Source organism: Cervus canadensis, chromosome 29 (genome assembly GCF_019320065.1).
Source record: "Cervus canadensis isolate Bull #8, Minnesota chromosome 29, ASM1932006v1, whole genome shotgun sequence".
NCBI lineage: Eukaryota > Metazoa > Chordata > Mammalia > Artiodactyla > Cervidae > Cervus > Cervus canadensis.
In genome coordinates, this window is record NC_057414.1 from 38,770,480 (window position 1) to 38,783,422 (window position 12,943).

A 12,943-nucleotide genomic window follows, 5' to 3' on the forward strand; every position below is an offset into this window, starting at 1 on the left:
TCTCTAAATTCTGTAAGATCCAACCTGGGGCCGGAGAAGGCAATGGCAACCCACTCCAGTACTCTTGCCTGGCAAATCCCATGGATGGAGGAGCCTGGTAGGCTGCAGTCCATGAGGTCACTAGGAGTTGGATACGACTGAGCGACTTCACTTTCGCTTTTCACTTTCATGCATTGGAGAAGGAAATGGCAACCCACTCCAGTGTTCTTGCGTGGAGAATCCCAGGGATGGGGGAGCCTGGTGGGCTGCTGTCTATGGGGTCGCACAGAATCGGACCCGACTGAAGTGATTTAGCAGCAGCAGCAACAGCAACCTAGGGGCAGGCCATAGCTCCCTAGCCAAATAAGCTTCAGTCCGTCCATGAAGGCTGCAGTCAAGCATCCCAAGCACAGATCTCTGTGGGCTTTTCCCTGGCAGGTCTCAGATGTCAGGTTGGCAGTAGCCCTGTTCCTCCTCTGAATTAAAGGTTAAGAGGGAATGGCTCTGTCACTCGCATCTATTCTGACTCCTGCCTGTTGCTTCGTGGGTCCTGGGGGCTGATAGTGAGAGCCCCACCTGAACCTGGAAACCTGTGCTTCCTGGGAGGCCATTTGTCCATTTGTTTATGCTCTTTGAGCAGACACCCCTACAGTGATAAGCAATATCAGACATGGACTCTGCCTTCAAGTTTAAGGTCTACGGGGAAAAGGAAGAGAAGCCTCCTGTGATCCTTCAGGCAAGAAATGAATGTGGCTTAGGGGTTGGGGGTGGGTAGCTGTGGTGGCAGAGATGGAGAGAAGTGGAAGTCATGGAGAGGGAAGGGAGAGGCAAGGCCAAGGGAATATTCTTTCCATGTGGGTACACTTAAATTTTGTAAATTTAATGTTTTATTTTCATGAAACTGATAGAACAATTCCCCTCAATTTACATCCCCCTTTTGTTCTTTGTTACACCATGCAGCATGTGGGATCTTAATTCCCCAACCAGGGATCAAACCCATGCATCCTGCAGTGGGAAGTGTGGATTCTTTTTTTAATTTAAGGATAATTGCTTTGTACTGTCGTGTTGGTTTTTGCTGTACATCAATGTGAATCAGCTCTAAGTATACATATATCCCCTACTTCTTGAGCCCACCAGGTTCCTGTCCATGGGATTCTCCAGACAATACTGGAGTGGGTTTCCATTCCCTTCCCTAGTGTAGTTTTCCGACCCAGGGATCAAACCCGGGTCTCCTGCATTGCAGGTGGACTCTTTACCATCTCAGCCAACAGGGAAGCCTATTAGGTTCTTCCACCTCACAACTGACTCAGTTTTTTGGGCTAATGTTCCATTGTGTGTATACATGTATCTCAGTCACTAGACTACCAGTTCAGTTTAGTCGCTCAGTTGTCCCATTCTTTGCAACCCCATGGACTTCCCTGTCCACCACCAACTCCCAGAGCTTGCTCAAACTCATGTTCATTGAGTCAGTGATGCCATCCATCTCATCCTTTGTCATCTCCTTCTTCCATTTTTCCCAGCATCAGGGTCTCTCCCAATGAGTCAGCTCTTCGTATCAGGTGACCAAAGCATTGGAGCTTCAGCTTCAACAGTCCTTCTAATGAATTCAGGACAGTTTTTTAGGATTGGCTGGTATGACTTCCTTGCAGTCCAAGGGTGAAGGGAATGGCAAACCACTTTAGTATTCTTGCCTTGGGAACCCCATGAACAGTATGAAAATGCAAAAAAAGACCACCAGAGAAGCCCCTATATTGCCTTTTACTTTACCAGTCCTGAAACAACCATATTCTAAACATATGAAAATTTAACAACAGATGAACATTCTAGTTTATCAACTTTCTCCTTCTATTGAGAAATATAAAAGTGGTCATTATCTGAGACCACCTGGTTGGACAGCATCAGACCTGGGCTTGGGTAAGGTCTAGGAGATGCAGGACAGGGAAGCCTGGTGTGCTGCAGTCCTTGGGGCCGCAGAGTTGGACATGACTGAGCAAGCAGTACATATTCTTGCCAGAATTCTGTAGACAGAGAAGCCTGGTGGGATACAGCCTATCGGGTACAAAGGGTTGTACAGGACTGAAGTGACATAACATATCCCAAGAGGGTACTAATGCAGTTCCTTTCTGAAGTTCTGGTTGTAGGCCCAGGGCTGTTAAACTCCACAGAAATCATTTTAGAGATTAATGTGAAGGATGGTGGCAACAAGATACCAAAAGTTGACAGCCAATTTTTCTATTCTTAACTGATGAGCCACTGTCTCCTAGTATCCAAAATCTTTTAAACAGTTAAAGGAGTTACTCAAACTCAGTATACTTTCATGCAGAACTCCTCACCCAAATGCAGACAGGAAGTAAAGATCCAGGGAGGTTTCTTGAATGCTACTTCCCTGGGTTAGACAATTTCACCAGGAGTCAAAGTGCCAAGCTAAATGGGGAAAGCCATTTAACAATCTTTCTGGGGTTATTTCTGTCCAGTCAGACCCACTCACACACAGGAATCAGTGAAGGTTTTAAAAAATTTTTATTTAGAAAGGCTGAAATGATTGTATGCTAATTTGAACAGGCAATCTGTACAAGGATTTTTCAGTTTTGTATCCTCCACATTGGATTCCTGTAGAGAGAAAGAAAAATGAGTTTTTTCATACTGGATTTTTCTAAGTAAACACGTGATGGGTTTAAGAGTCACCCTGTGAACATGGTTAGTGTATGTAACACAAGCACACGAACACTCACCATTATGTGTGCTTTGTTCTTTCTTTAGACCTGGGTGGGGGGGTAGAAAAAAAATCTGCTTTTCAGATAAATAAACCAGTCATTTATTCCCCTCTTTTTTTCTTGTTTAGAAATTCTCATGATCCCTCAGACAGTTCCCTCTGGAACGAGCTTTCCTCTTCTCCCCCAGCCAGCCCCAGTGGGTTCACCTTTACAGGCTCTGGGACTAGGACAGGAAGTAAGACTTGTGAATATTTCTTCACTGGGAAAATTTTAACTTGACACGCCTTGTGTTTAAGTTTACTCACCTCTCAACTTCAGACTGGAGCTGACCAGGTATATGGCTTACTCCTTTCCCCTGCAAAAGATTGTTTGGGAACTAAGTCAACTGTCTTCCAGGACAGGCCCATCTATAAAAGCTATGTAGGTTTTACTGGACATTTTACAGAAATTACCAGCTAGTCCAAAATGCTTCCTGTTGGCTATAAGGCCACTCAATTTATTCCAAGGGAAACTCACAGCTCAGAAATACCTTTCAGTCATAGTGATCAGACTGGGGCGGTATTGAACTCATCACTGGTGAGTGGCAATGTCACGGGTGGTTCACTAACGGCCAAAGACAAGCTTTGGATTTAGCAAGTAATGTCTGCAGTTATCCAAAGCATCAAACAAAAACTGGTGAATTCTATACAGCAGCCATAGATAACAGACTTACCTAAAAGTATTCTCAGGCACTAGACAAGGAGCTGTACCTAAAACACAAAGACAATTAAATCAGTGATGCTTGCTTCTTGCATTATAAGCTGTCCCTGTCTAAGCTACCATTCCTAGAAAATCAGATTTCCGAGTCTCAACAGCAAATCATCAGCCGAACGAGATTCCATGTAAGTCATCACAGATGCCTAAAAAGGCATTTTCTCCCACTCAATACACTGTGTGCACAAACACATATGGAGATCACTCACCTCTGAGCAACAGTAACTGGCAATAGTACCTATGGAAGGACAAAACTATGAGTGATACAAGTTCCCTACACACACAGTACCCCACTATTATCTTTTCCAGTTTCTCAGGTGTTCATGTCTTTTCATTGTTTAAGTCATAGTGAGCTAGTTTGATTCATCATAGAAACTGCCTACTTGGTGGCGTATGCCATACACAGATTAATCAACTAACCTTTTAACTCTGGAGGCTTTCCAGGAGTCTATAGCAACAAGCTGCTCCTGAATGAGAAGATCATGTAATTAGCAAAGTATCTAAAACAACCAAAACTATTCTAACTAGGGTTAATGGATAACCCAAGCCAAGCAAATGCTGTTCATTTGCTGTACCTCAGACAATTCCTATGGAATGAAATTTCATCCTTTCTCCCAGTTAGCCCCAGTGGGTTCACCATTACTGGCTCTGGGGCTAGAACAGGGGTAAGACAGGATGCCTGCTTTCCTCATTGGCACTGGAGATAAGCAAAAACAAGCCAAGTTACAGGTACTCACCTCTTGACTCTTTGCAGGAGTCACCCTGAGCAGATCAAGAGGCATCTAGGAAACCAATAAAGATAAAATGAGATCAAGAAACAGCACTATCAGAAACAAGAGAAACCCCTCCATTTCCCACAATACTGAGAAAACTTACTGTAAGACAGATGACTCTATTAACGCTGTGATAACCTACAAAAGGGGAGAAAACGGTTACTCCAAATACTAGGATGAAATAAATTTCTTTATTAACAGGAACTGCCATCAGAACTCTAACATGCTATTAACTGTGGTACCTCACAGAGGATCAGCATTATCAATTCAAATCATCTGACAGTGATGGGTGGGCGAGGGAAGAGCACAACCTCATAAGAAGGAACCATGCTGCTTGCTGGGGTGCTGACTCCCTCCCCAGGGAAATCATTCCAAGAGGAACAAGCTGGAAGGAGCAAAAACACAACACTGCTCCACTGACCATTTGCTCTCCTGGTTGTTGAAAACACCAGAGACCACAACCAAGCCTCCCATTTGAAAACTTACCTGTATTCACCCTGGGACGCAGTTGAATTCCTCAGGACTGATGAGGAGATGCTGGAGATAGAAAAACAAGGCATTATTTCTAGTACTTGAGAACCGCCATTAAAAGACCCTGGAGCATTTCGGGCCCACTTCTCAGTAATAAGATGACATCATTTTTGAGTTCAGGCATATGCTTGTCATTTTACATTCATCATGGAGTGGCCAGTGCGATTTCAACCAGCAAGTCCCATCCCGATACTATGCTTCTACCCCACCCCCCAACTGCACAAAGCATCGCGTACCCACCTGCAGCATGAGAACACTTGATCCACACAGGGATAAGTTTTGTCTCATCCTTCCAATCTGTAAGCTCCTTTGAGTTAAACCACATCTGGGAGAAAAAAAAATAATACTCTTTCTTACTTTTATATCTCGTAGTTTAACTGTCCCACGTTAGTGCCTTAACAACGCAGGGCTAAAAGCTACATTTGCTACGGATGGTGCTACTCAGAGTTTTTATGTTTTCTCCACTAATCCATCAGAAAGAGAGAGTTCAATTTTTGAAATCATCCCCGTAGCACATCCCGTCGGACTCCCGCATATTCAACAACAAGAAAAAAAAGGCAGTTAACGGAGATCAAGAGCACTTACTCCAATGAGACCTGTTTGCGATTCTTCAGCATTTGGCGCGCGTCCGAACCCTGCAGACAAAAGACATTGGGTCAGCACTGTGTCTCGTAAACTCCTTGTTTTCCGGAGCTAAGACTGCGTTGCCGTGCAAGGCCGGTCTCCTCAGAGTTTCTTATCCTCACGGAGCTCAGTACAGGTCTGTGAAAAGGGTCTCATCACAGAGAGGCCACTCGGCACGGGCCGCCATCGCCATCTTGTCCTTCACAAAGCCCCTGCTCCTTCAAGGCCTCAACACTAAGGCCACGTTTTCTCCCCTCCCCCACGAACCCAATAGATACCACAAAGAGAGGCCAAGGCGCGGGCACGTTTGCACAGCCGTTTTTCTCGTAAAACTCAATAGAACAACACACTTACCGAGAGCTGTGGGTAAATGAGACCGAAGGCTTACCGCGAGACACATAAATACCATCTCGCAGAGGCCCACGGGATTTGGGGGCGGGACTACGGCGGGCGCAAGCGCAGAGGGAGCTTGGTGGATTGTGGGTAGAGATTTCTAGAGGAAGTACGAGAGGCTGTGCGCTTCCTGAAGCGGCGGCGCGAGAAAGGTGCGCATGCGCCTCAGGGAGTGCGGAGGCTCTAGTAACGTGCTGCCGCGGGTTCTTTACTGCGACTTTTGGCGCTGAGGCCATCCCGGCTTCGCGCAGATCCTGGATTGACGCCCCGTGACGGTCACAGCTGACTGCCCCACACCCTTCCCTGAGCATTCCCTTGCTTGCACACACTCTAAATCCGCGTGCAGGGTCCTATTCCATGGACCGCGAGCCTCACGAACCCTTCGCTGGCGTCATCTCGGTTCCAAGCCAGCCGCCGCCCAGCGAGCCTTCTGGGCCTGGTCCTCAGGGGCCCAGCGCGGGGGGCGACTCAGGTATTACTGGGCCCCTGGCCGATCTCGAGTGGAGGGCTCTTGCATGGAACCGTTTTGGTAAAGTGAATCAGGTTGTAGGTGCTCTTGAAATATAACAGTTTTAGGATATTTTCTGTAACCGGCCACCTTTGTCCTACTCTCTGGTCCGATTTTGCTTGGAGCTTGTAGTGGGGCTAGCGTTAGCTTACATTTAAAGCGCCGTTTTAAGCACATTGCGTGTGTGTGTGTGTGTATGTGTGTGCCCCCTCAGTCGTGTTCGACTCTACGATCTCATGGACTGTAGCCGGCCAAGTTCCTCTGTCCATGGAATTTTCCAGGCAAGAATACTGGAGGCCATTTTCTACTCCAGGGGCTCCTCCCTACTCCAAGAGATCTTCCCAACCCTGGGATCGAACTCGCGTCTATTGCGTCTGCCTGCCTTGGCAGGGGGAGTCTTTACCAGCTGCGCCACCTGGGAAACCCCTTAACGCAGATTACCTGGAGGGAATCTAGGTGTAAAAAGCTTTTGCAGAGCCACGTACAACTCTTGCCTGATTGGCAGGGTGGTTCCAGTCATCTAAACCCTTGTTACTGAGGCCAACCAGTTTTAGTCATTTGTGTGCACACCTAGGGTACATGGCTGTTTCAAAAATGTATTATATGTACATTTTATAACCATTTATTAAGCTCTTACTGTGTGGTCTCCTGGATGACCTCATTTACTGCTACAACCCTAGGAGGAGGCCATAAGGTAATTTAGGCATGAGGAACCTGAGATCTGGAGGGGTTAGTTAACTTGCTCAGAGTTACCCAGCTAAGAAATATCAGCCTAGGTGCAAATCCAGGCAGTCTTGATGACAGAGCCTGCACTTTTGATCACTCTGCTTTACTGCTGTCATCACACACTTCTCTGGGTATTTGGGGGCAAACAAGAACACAGGAAACAAATGGCATGATCCCTGGATACTGTTTCTCAATTTTTTTTCTTGTTGTCTTCCTCTCTCCAGGAGCCTTTAAAAAGCATTTCCCCCTCTAATCCCCACCATGAAATTTTAATAACACTTATATAACTGTGTATTTGCTTATATATTGTGGCCCATTAGAGGGCCAGAAAGCTTCTGTTTAATATCTAGGATTTTCTGCCCTCTTCCTGCTCCAAGAGAACCAATTTTCACTCCTTTGGTGGCAGTGTTGTCCCCATGCATGTCCCAGCGAAACATAAGTGACAAATACCAAAAGAATTCCAATTTGAAAAATGTTATTATAACTAGAATAAATTCATGTATTCAATAATGTTAGATGCTTGTCCAAGTGGGTGATTGAAAAGTTGTAACAAAACGTGTAGAAAATGAAACAGGTAAGTTATGGAAAATTCAGAAGGTCCAGAGTAGGCAGGGAGGTTGTGTGTGGACATGGTATTTGGGGAATGTATGTGGAGTGCCTGGGCCTTGAAGGGTAGATAAACAGAGCCAGGAAGGAAATTCAAGTTAAGAGAAGTAATTTGAGTGACAAGATTGGAGCTGGAAAAGGAAGTGTATGAATATAGTTCATGAAAGACGGGTTGAAGGGGAATCATAGAATATGAAGTTGGAAAAGATTTCCTAGGGAAGGTCAAATGAGAAGGGCTTGAAATGCAAAGCTAAATAATTTGAACTATAGGTAGAATAACCTATAAACCGGGACTTATCCTGGTGGTCCCGTGGTTAAGACTCTGCATCCACTGCATGGGGCATGAATTTGATTCCTGGTTGGGAAACTAAGATCCCACACACTACACAGGGCAAGGCCGAAAAACAAGGTAAGTTGAGACAGGACATTGATTAGATTGTCACAATAATTTAGGCAACAGATAAATGGACTCAAGCATAATGAAAGGGAAATAGGAAATAATTTCTAATACATCAGAAGTCCTCAGCTCACACCTGCAGGAATATAAGTAATGCAGGTGAGCCATAGGAACATGATAGGGGTCTTGATACTCTTGTCTTTGCTACTGCTGATTGTGCCTTGCTAGAATATGGTCTGTGAAAAATCTGATCAGAATCCAGAAATCCAAAATTGTTGATTAATTTGCTCCTTAAAAATGTTGGCATTTAACTTAAACTTTTTAAGCATTTTCTCTGAGCCAATCAGAATATGCCTATATACCCAAGGTGGCCCATGACTGAGTTTGCAGCAAATTCTGTAGTAATATAGAACCCACTTTAGAAAGGGGGAATGTTAAAGATTGGATATATTTTTTGGAAGCTGTAAACAGGTTGAGTGACTTAAACATAAAAAAAAAAAAAAAAAAAGAAAGCCAGTGTTCTTGGCAGTTGGAGATCATGGCCATGACTTTCACTTAATGTTTATTCTACCAATGCTATTTATCTGTTGAGCATCTACTGGGTACAGGAGATACAACAAGGAACAAAGCAGACAGTCCTGTTATGCTCCCTTGGAGCTTATATTCTGGTAGAAAACACAGAAATAGATGAATAATATGTCAAGTGGAGTTAAATGCTGTGGAGAAGATTCGACTTTGCTGGTGATACAATGGTTAAGACTCTGAGCTTTCACCACAGGGGGCACGGTTTTGATCCCTGGTCGATCCATGCAGGATGGCCACACACAAAATTAAATGAAATGTGTGTGCGCGCGTGTGTAAATATATTTGCTAAAGTGGTGCAAAAAGGCTGGACTGTTACATAATGTGAAATGAGAAAAAGAAGATGAAAGAGTTGGTGGAGGGTGTTGAACGTTAACATGTATGAAGTGCTTTCTATGGCACATTTCTGGCACTGTATTGAATGCTTTACATATGTTACCTTAATTCAAAAAATAGTTTTTGTGGTTACCATCCTCATTTTACAAATAAGAAAACTGAATTTTATATTAAGTTACTTACTCAAGGACACATAACTAGTGTGGCAGAGCTGTTATTCAAATCTAGTCTCTACTTTTGACCCTGTTAAGAAAAATTATCCAAAACTTGGAAATAGGCAAAAGTTATTACTAGGTGTCCTTTTGATGAAGGTAAAGCAGGCCTACCTAACTTGGGGATTACCTGGTTTTCCAGTGGGGTGTGTACCTTCGTTTGCTGTCCTTTTTATTGCTGTAGGTGTTTTGTAATTTGATAAGATTGCCTTCTAAGACATTGGCTGGTTTTGTATCTATGTATTAGAATGCAAATTCATATCATTCTTGTCTGGACTTTTAGCTGATGAGCCTCCTTTCCTAGAATTCTCTTTTGAACCAGTTTTAAATTTTATTTATTCTCATTAATTAATAGGCTGAATAAAATCTTTGACATGTGTTTATATTATTATGAGTCATGTTTTCAGTTTTTAAGATTATACTTTAACAACCCCTGGGGTACACTGCCTTTTGTTGGCCCATTTATTTATTCATTCAGAAAATATTTGTTGAAAGTCGGGATTTAAACTCAAGAGGTCTGACTCCGGAAGGAGCTTTAGACAATGTGCCTGGCTAACATCTTGCTGTGCCCAGCAAATGTCTTTTACTTTAAAGAGCTATCTACACCTGCATCACCTGGGTGTCTGTTAGAAATACTGAATCTCAGTTCTCTCCACAGACCAAATGCATTTGCATTTACTCAAGATCCCCAGGTAGTCTGTATGCACACTAAAATTTAAGCAGCACTGGATATATACAATACTGCTCACTTCTTTCTCAGGACACTTTTCTCTCATCCTACTTGATCTCTCAGTAGCACCTTTTTATCCTGTTGACCCATTTCCTTTTTTTTTTTAATTTGGTTTTTCTATGCCATTACAGAAACATGTGGTAACACCCTTTAACCTACCATGTCCAGTGACCCCATTTCCTATTTCTTCAAACACTGTTTCCACAGTGCTTGGGACACTGCCCTCTTCTTGTGTTCCTCTTATGTTTTTGCTGTTAATAACTTCTTCATGATCCTTTGAGATATATCTTCTGTCCCATTGTTCAAGCACTAATGTTCCTTCAGTTACATGTTCAGTCCCTAAGTTGTGTCCGACTGTTTGCAACCCCATGGACTGCAGCATGCCAGGCTCCTCTGTCCTTCACTATCCCCTGGAGTTTGCTCAGATTCATGTCCATTGAGTCAGTGATGCTAACCATCTTACCCTCTGTCATCCCCTTCTCCTTTTGCCTTCAATCTTTCCTAGCAGCGGGGTCTTTTCCAGTGTGTTGGCTCCTTGTATCACATGGCCACAGTATTGGAGCTTCAGCAGCAGTCCTTCCAATGAGTATTCAAGGTTGATCTCGTTTAGGATTGACTGGTTTGATCTCCTTGCAGTCCAAGGGACTCTAAGAGCCTTTTTAGAATCGAATCACAATTTGAAAGTGTCATTTCTTCGGTGCTCAGCCTTCTTTATGGTCCAACTCTCACATCCTTCCATGACTACTGGAAAAACCATAGCTTTAACTATATGGACCTCTGTTGGCTTCTTAATATGCTTTTTTAATATGCTGTCTAGGTTTGTCATAGCTTTCCTTCCAAGGAGCAGGCATCTTTTAATTTCATGGCTGCAGTCAACCTCTGCAGTGATTTTGGAGCCCAAGAAAAAAAACTGTCACTCCTTCTACTTTTCCTCCTTCTATTTGCCAGCAAGTGATGAGACCGGATGCCGTAATCTTAGTTTTCTGAATGTTAAGTTGTTTTTTTTTTCATATTTCTTTTTTTTTTTTTTCCAGTGGGTTTTGTCATACATTGATATGAATCAGCCATAGATTTACACGTATTCCCCATCCCGATCCCCCCTCCCACCTCCCTCTGAATGTTAAGTTTTAAGCCAGCTTTTTCACTCTCGCCCTCATCAAGAGGCTATGTGTTAGGTCTAGCTTTTTACTCACTCTGCCTGGGCCGCTTTATCCACTCCCAAGATTTTAATGGCCACTGTTATCAGGGAAGCCTGGCATGCTGCAGTCCATGGGGTCACAAAGAGTGGGACTCGACTTAGCGACTGAACAACAGCAATGCCTATAGCTCCAACCCAGGATTTTTTTCCTGAGCTTCAGAGCTATGCATCCAGTTGCCTTCTGGATGAACAGTATTGCTTGGATGGTTCACAAATTCTTTTGGTCCACAAAATTTATTTCCAAAATGAATTGAACCCACTCCTCCTATTTCACTCAATTGTCCAAGCTACCCCACTGCACTACCCTAATTTAGGTCAGTGACCTGGAGGTTTTTGCAACAGATGTGACCTGGCTCCCTGGCCCTGGTTTGCTGTCTCTAATCCATTCTCCATCTTGAAGCTGGAGTGATCTTTCTAAATAAAAAATTTGGTCCAGTCTCACGCCTCACTTCATAATTCTTCAGTACCCCTCCACAGTCTCTAGGTTACTGTCCAGATCATCAACATAGCCATTGAGACCCCTTCATCTCTTTCCTCACCACCACTCTCTCCCCAAGACAAATCCACTCTGCCTGCCCACCATAAACTTCCTAAGTTTGGGCATCAGGTCTGTTTAAGTTATATATTGCTTCCCTATGACCTAGCAGAGTACAGGACACGAAGTAGGACTCAGTATATGTTAATTTATCCCTGTAAATTTTCAAATGATCTTTACCCAATCCTTATCAAATGAGCTGCTGAGAGAGGTCTGGTGATTTTTCTGAGAGAGCAACCCTGCCCTCACCTGGCAGCAAGAGGCACTGCTTCACTAAATGGAATTCAGTTCAGTTCAGTTGCTCAGTGGTGTCGATTCTTTGTGACCCCATGTACTGCAGCACACCAGGCTTCCCTGTCCATCACTAACTCCCAGAGCTTGCTCTAACTCGTGTCCATGGAGTCGGCGATGCCATCCTACTGTCTCATCCTCTGTCATCCCCTTCTCCTGCCTTCAATCTTTCCCAGCATCAGGGTTTTTTCCAGTGAGTTCTTCACATCAGGTGACCAAAGTATTGGAGTTTCAGCTTCAGCATCAGTCCTTCCAATGAATACAGGACTGATTTCCTTTCGGATGGACTGGTCTGATCTCCTTGGAGTCCAAGGGACTCTCAAGAATCTTCTCCAACACCACAGTTCAAAAGCATCAATTCTTCAGTGCTCAGCTTTCTTTATAGTCCAACTCTCACATCTATACATGACTATTGGAAAAACCATAGCTTTGACGAGATGGACCTTTGTTGGCAGAGTAATGTCTCTGCTTTTTAATACGCCGTCTAGGTTTGTCATAGCTTTTCTTCCAAGGAGCAAGTGTCTTAATTTCATGGCTGCACTACTGTCAACAGTGATTTTGGAGCCCCCCAAAATAAAATCTGTCACTGTTTGCATTGTTTACCCATCTATTTGCCATAAAGTGATGGGACCAGATGTCATGATCTTAGTTTTTTGAATGTTGAGTTTTAAGCCAGCTTTTTCACTTTCTTTGACCTTCATATTACATTGGTTTTTGGCACAAGGGGATAGAATAGGAGCTTGTTTTGTCAGCTCCGCGCATCACCCTGGCAGTGCAGTACTTGCAGGGAGTAGTGTGTCCCTTTGGGAATATGTAGTTAAACGAGATTGGTTAGCTGTAACTTTGGTGGAATTATCTCTCCCTTGGAAAAAAATAAGCATTATAAATTATGGCTTCATTAGTAAAGAATTTAGTTTTAAACTTGTAAGAGGTATAAACCATATGAAGTAGTCCAGAGCTAGGCTAACAAGTGTATCTCTTAATTCAGCAACTAGTAGTTATGTCATGGCAGAATAGAGCAGTGGTCACCAGATTCTTTTGCTTGTTTCTTTCCT

At 43.7% G+C, this 12,943-nt stretch overlaps 1 protein-coding gene, 1 long non-coding RNA gene and 8 other non-coding genes across 12 annotated transcripts in view; 1 reads left to right on the forward strand and 9 right to left on the reverse strand.

The window, feature by feature from the left end:
* Nucleotides 1-2,480: 2,480 nt before the first annotated feature.
* LOC122430856 lies at nt 2,481-5,830 on the reverse strand. Of its 3 annotated transcripts, XR_006266395.1 has the most exons (13): nt 5,729-5,830; nt 5,336-5,385; nt 4,991-5,075; nt 4,706-4,756; nt 4,462-4,604; nt 4,323-4,357; nt 4,184-4,228; nt 3,867-3,913; nt 3,656-3,684; nt 3,406-3,442; nt 2,999-3,048; nt 2,712-2,741; nt 2,481-2,589 (listed from the first exon to the last, which is right to left on the reverse strand). It is a non-coding gene; the product is annotated as an uncharacterized LOC122430856 (long non-coding RNA). The 3 variants fall into 3 exon arrangements; XR_006266393.1 differs by lacking the exon at nt 4,462-4,604; XR_006266394.1 differs by lacking the exons at nt 4,462-4,604; nt 5,729-5,830 and adding an exon at nt 5,653-5,720.
* Nucleotides 2,833-2,958, reverse strand: LOC122431495. The gene has a single exon (XR_006266519.1). It is a non-coding gene; the product is annotated as a small nucleolar RNA SNORD22 (small nucleolar RNA).
* Nucleotides 3,207-3,274, reverse strand: LOC122431494. Its single transcript, XR_006266518.1, has one exon. It is a non-coding gene; the product is annotated as a small nucleolar RNA SNORD31 (small nucleolar RNA).
* LOC122431491 lies at nt 3,521-3,590 on the reverse strand. The gene has a single exon (XR_006266515.1). It is a non-coding gene; the product is annotated as a small nucleolar RNA SNORD30 (small nucleolar RNA).
* On the reverse strand, nt 3,755-3,821 carry LOC122431487. The gene has a single exon (XR_006266511.1). It is a non-coding gene; the product is annotated as a small nucleolar RNA SNORD29 (small nucleolar RNA).
* Nucleotides 4,018-4,143, reverse strand: LOC122431496. The gene has a single exon (XR_006266520.1). It is a non-coding gene; the product is annotated as a small nucleolar RNA SNORD22 (small nucleolar RNA).
* On the reverse strand, nt 4,425-4,500 carry LOC122431488. The gene has a single exon (XR_006266512.1). It is a non-coding gene; the product is annotated as a small nucleolar RNA SNORD28 (small nucleolar RNA).
* LOC122431489 lies at nt 4,833-4,904 on the reverse strand. The gene has a single exon (XR_006266513.1). It is a non-coding gene; the product is annotated as a small nucleolar RNA SNORD27 (small nucleolar RNA).
* Nucleotides 5,187-5,262, reverse strand: LOC122431490. Its single transcript, XR_006266514.1, has one exon. It is a non-coding gene; the product is annotated as a small nucleolar RNA SNORD26 (small nucleolar RNA).
* A 54-nt stretch (nt 5,831-5,884) lies between the features above and the next one.
* Nucleotides 5,885-12,943, forward strand: part of SLC3A2 (solute carrier family 3 member 2) — a 28,453-nt gene continuing 21,394 nt past the window's right edge. The window contains exon 1 of the mRNA XM_043451765.1: nt 5,885-6,239. Coding sequence (XP_043307700.1) covers nt 6,125-6,239 — 115 coding nt within the window. The 5' untranslated portion in view covers nt 5,885-6,124. The remainder of the gene's footprint in view (nt 6,240-12,943) is intronic.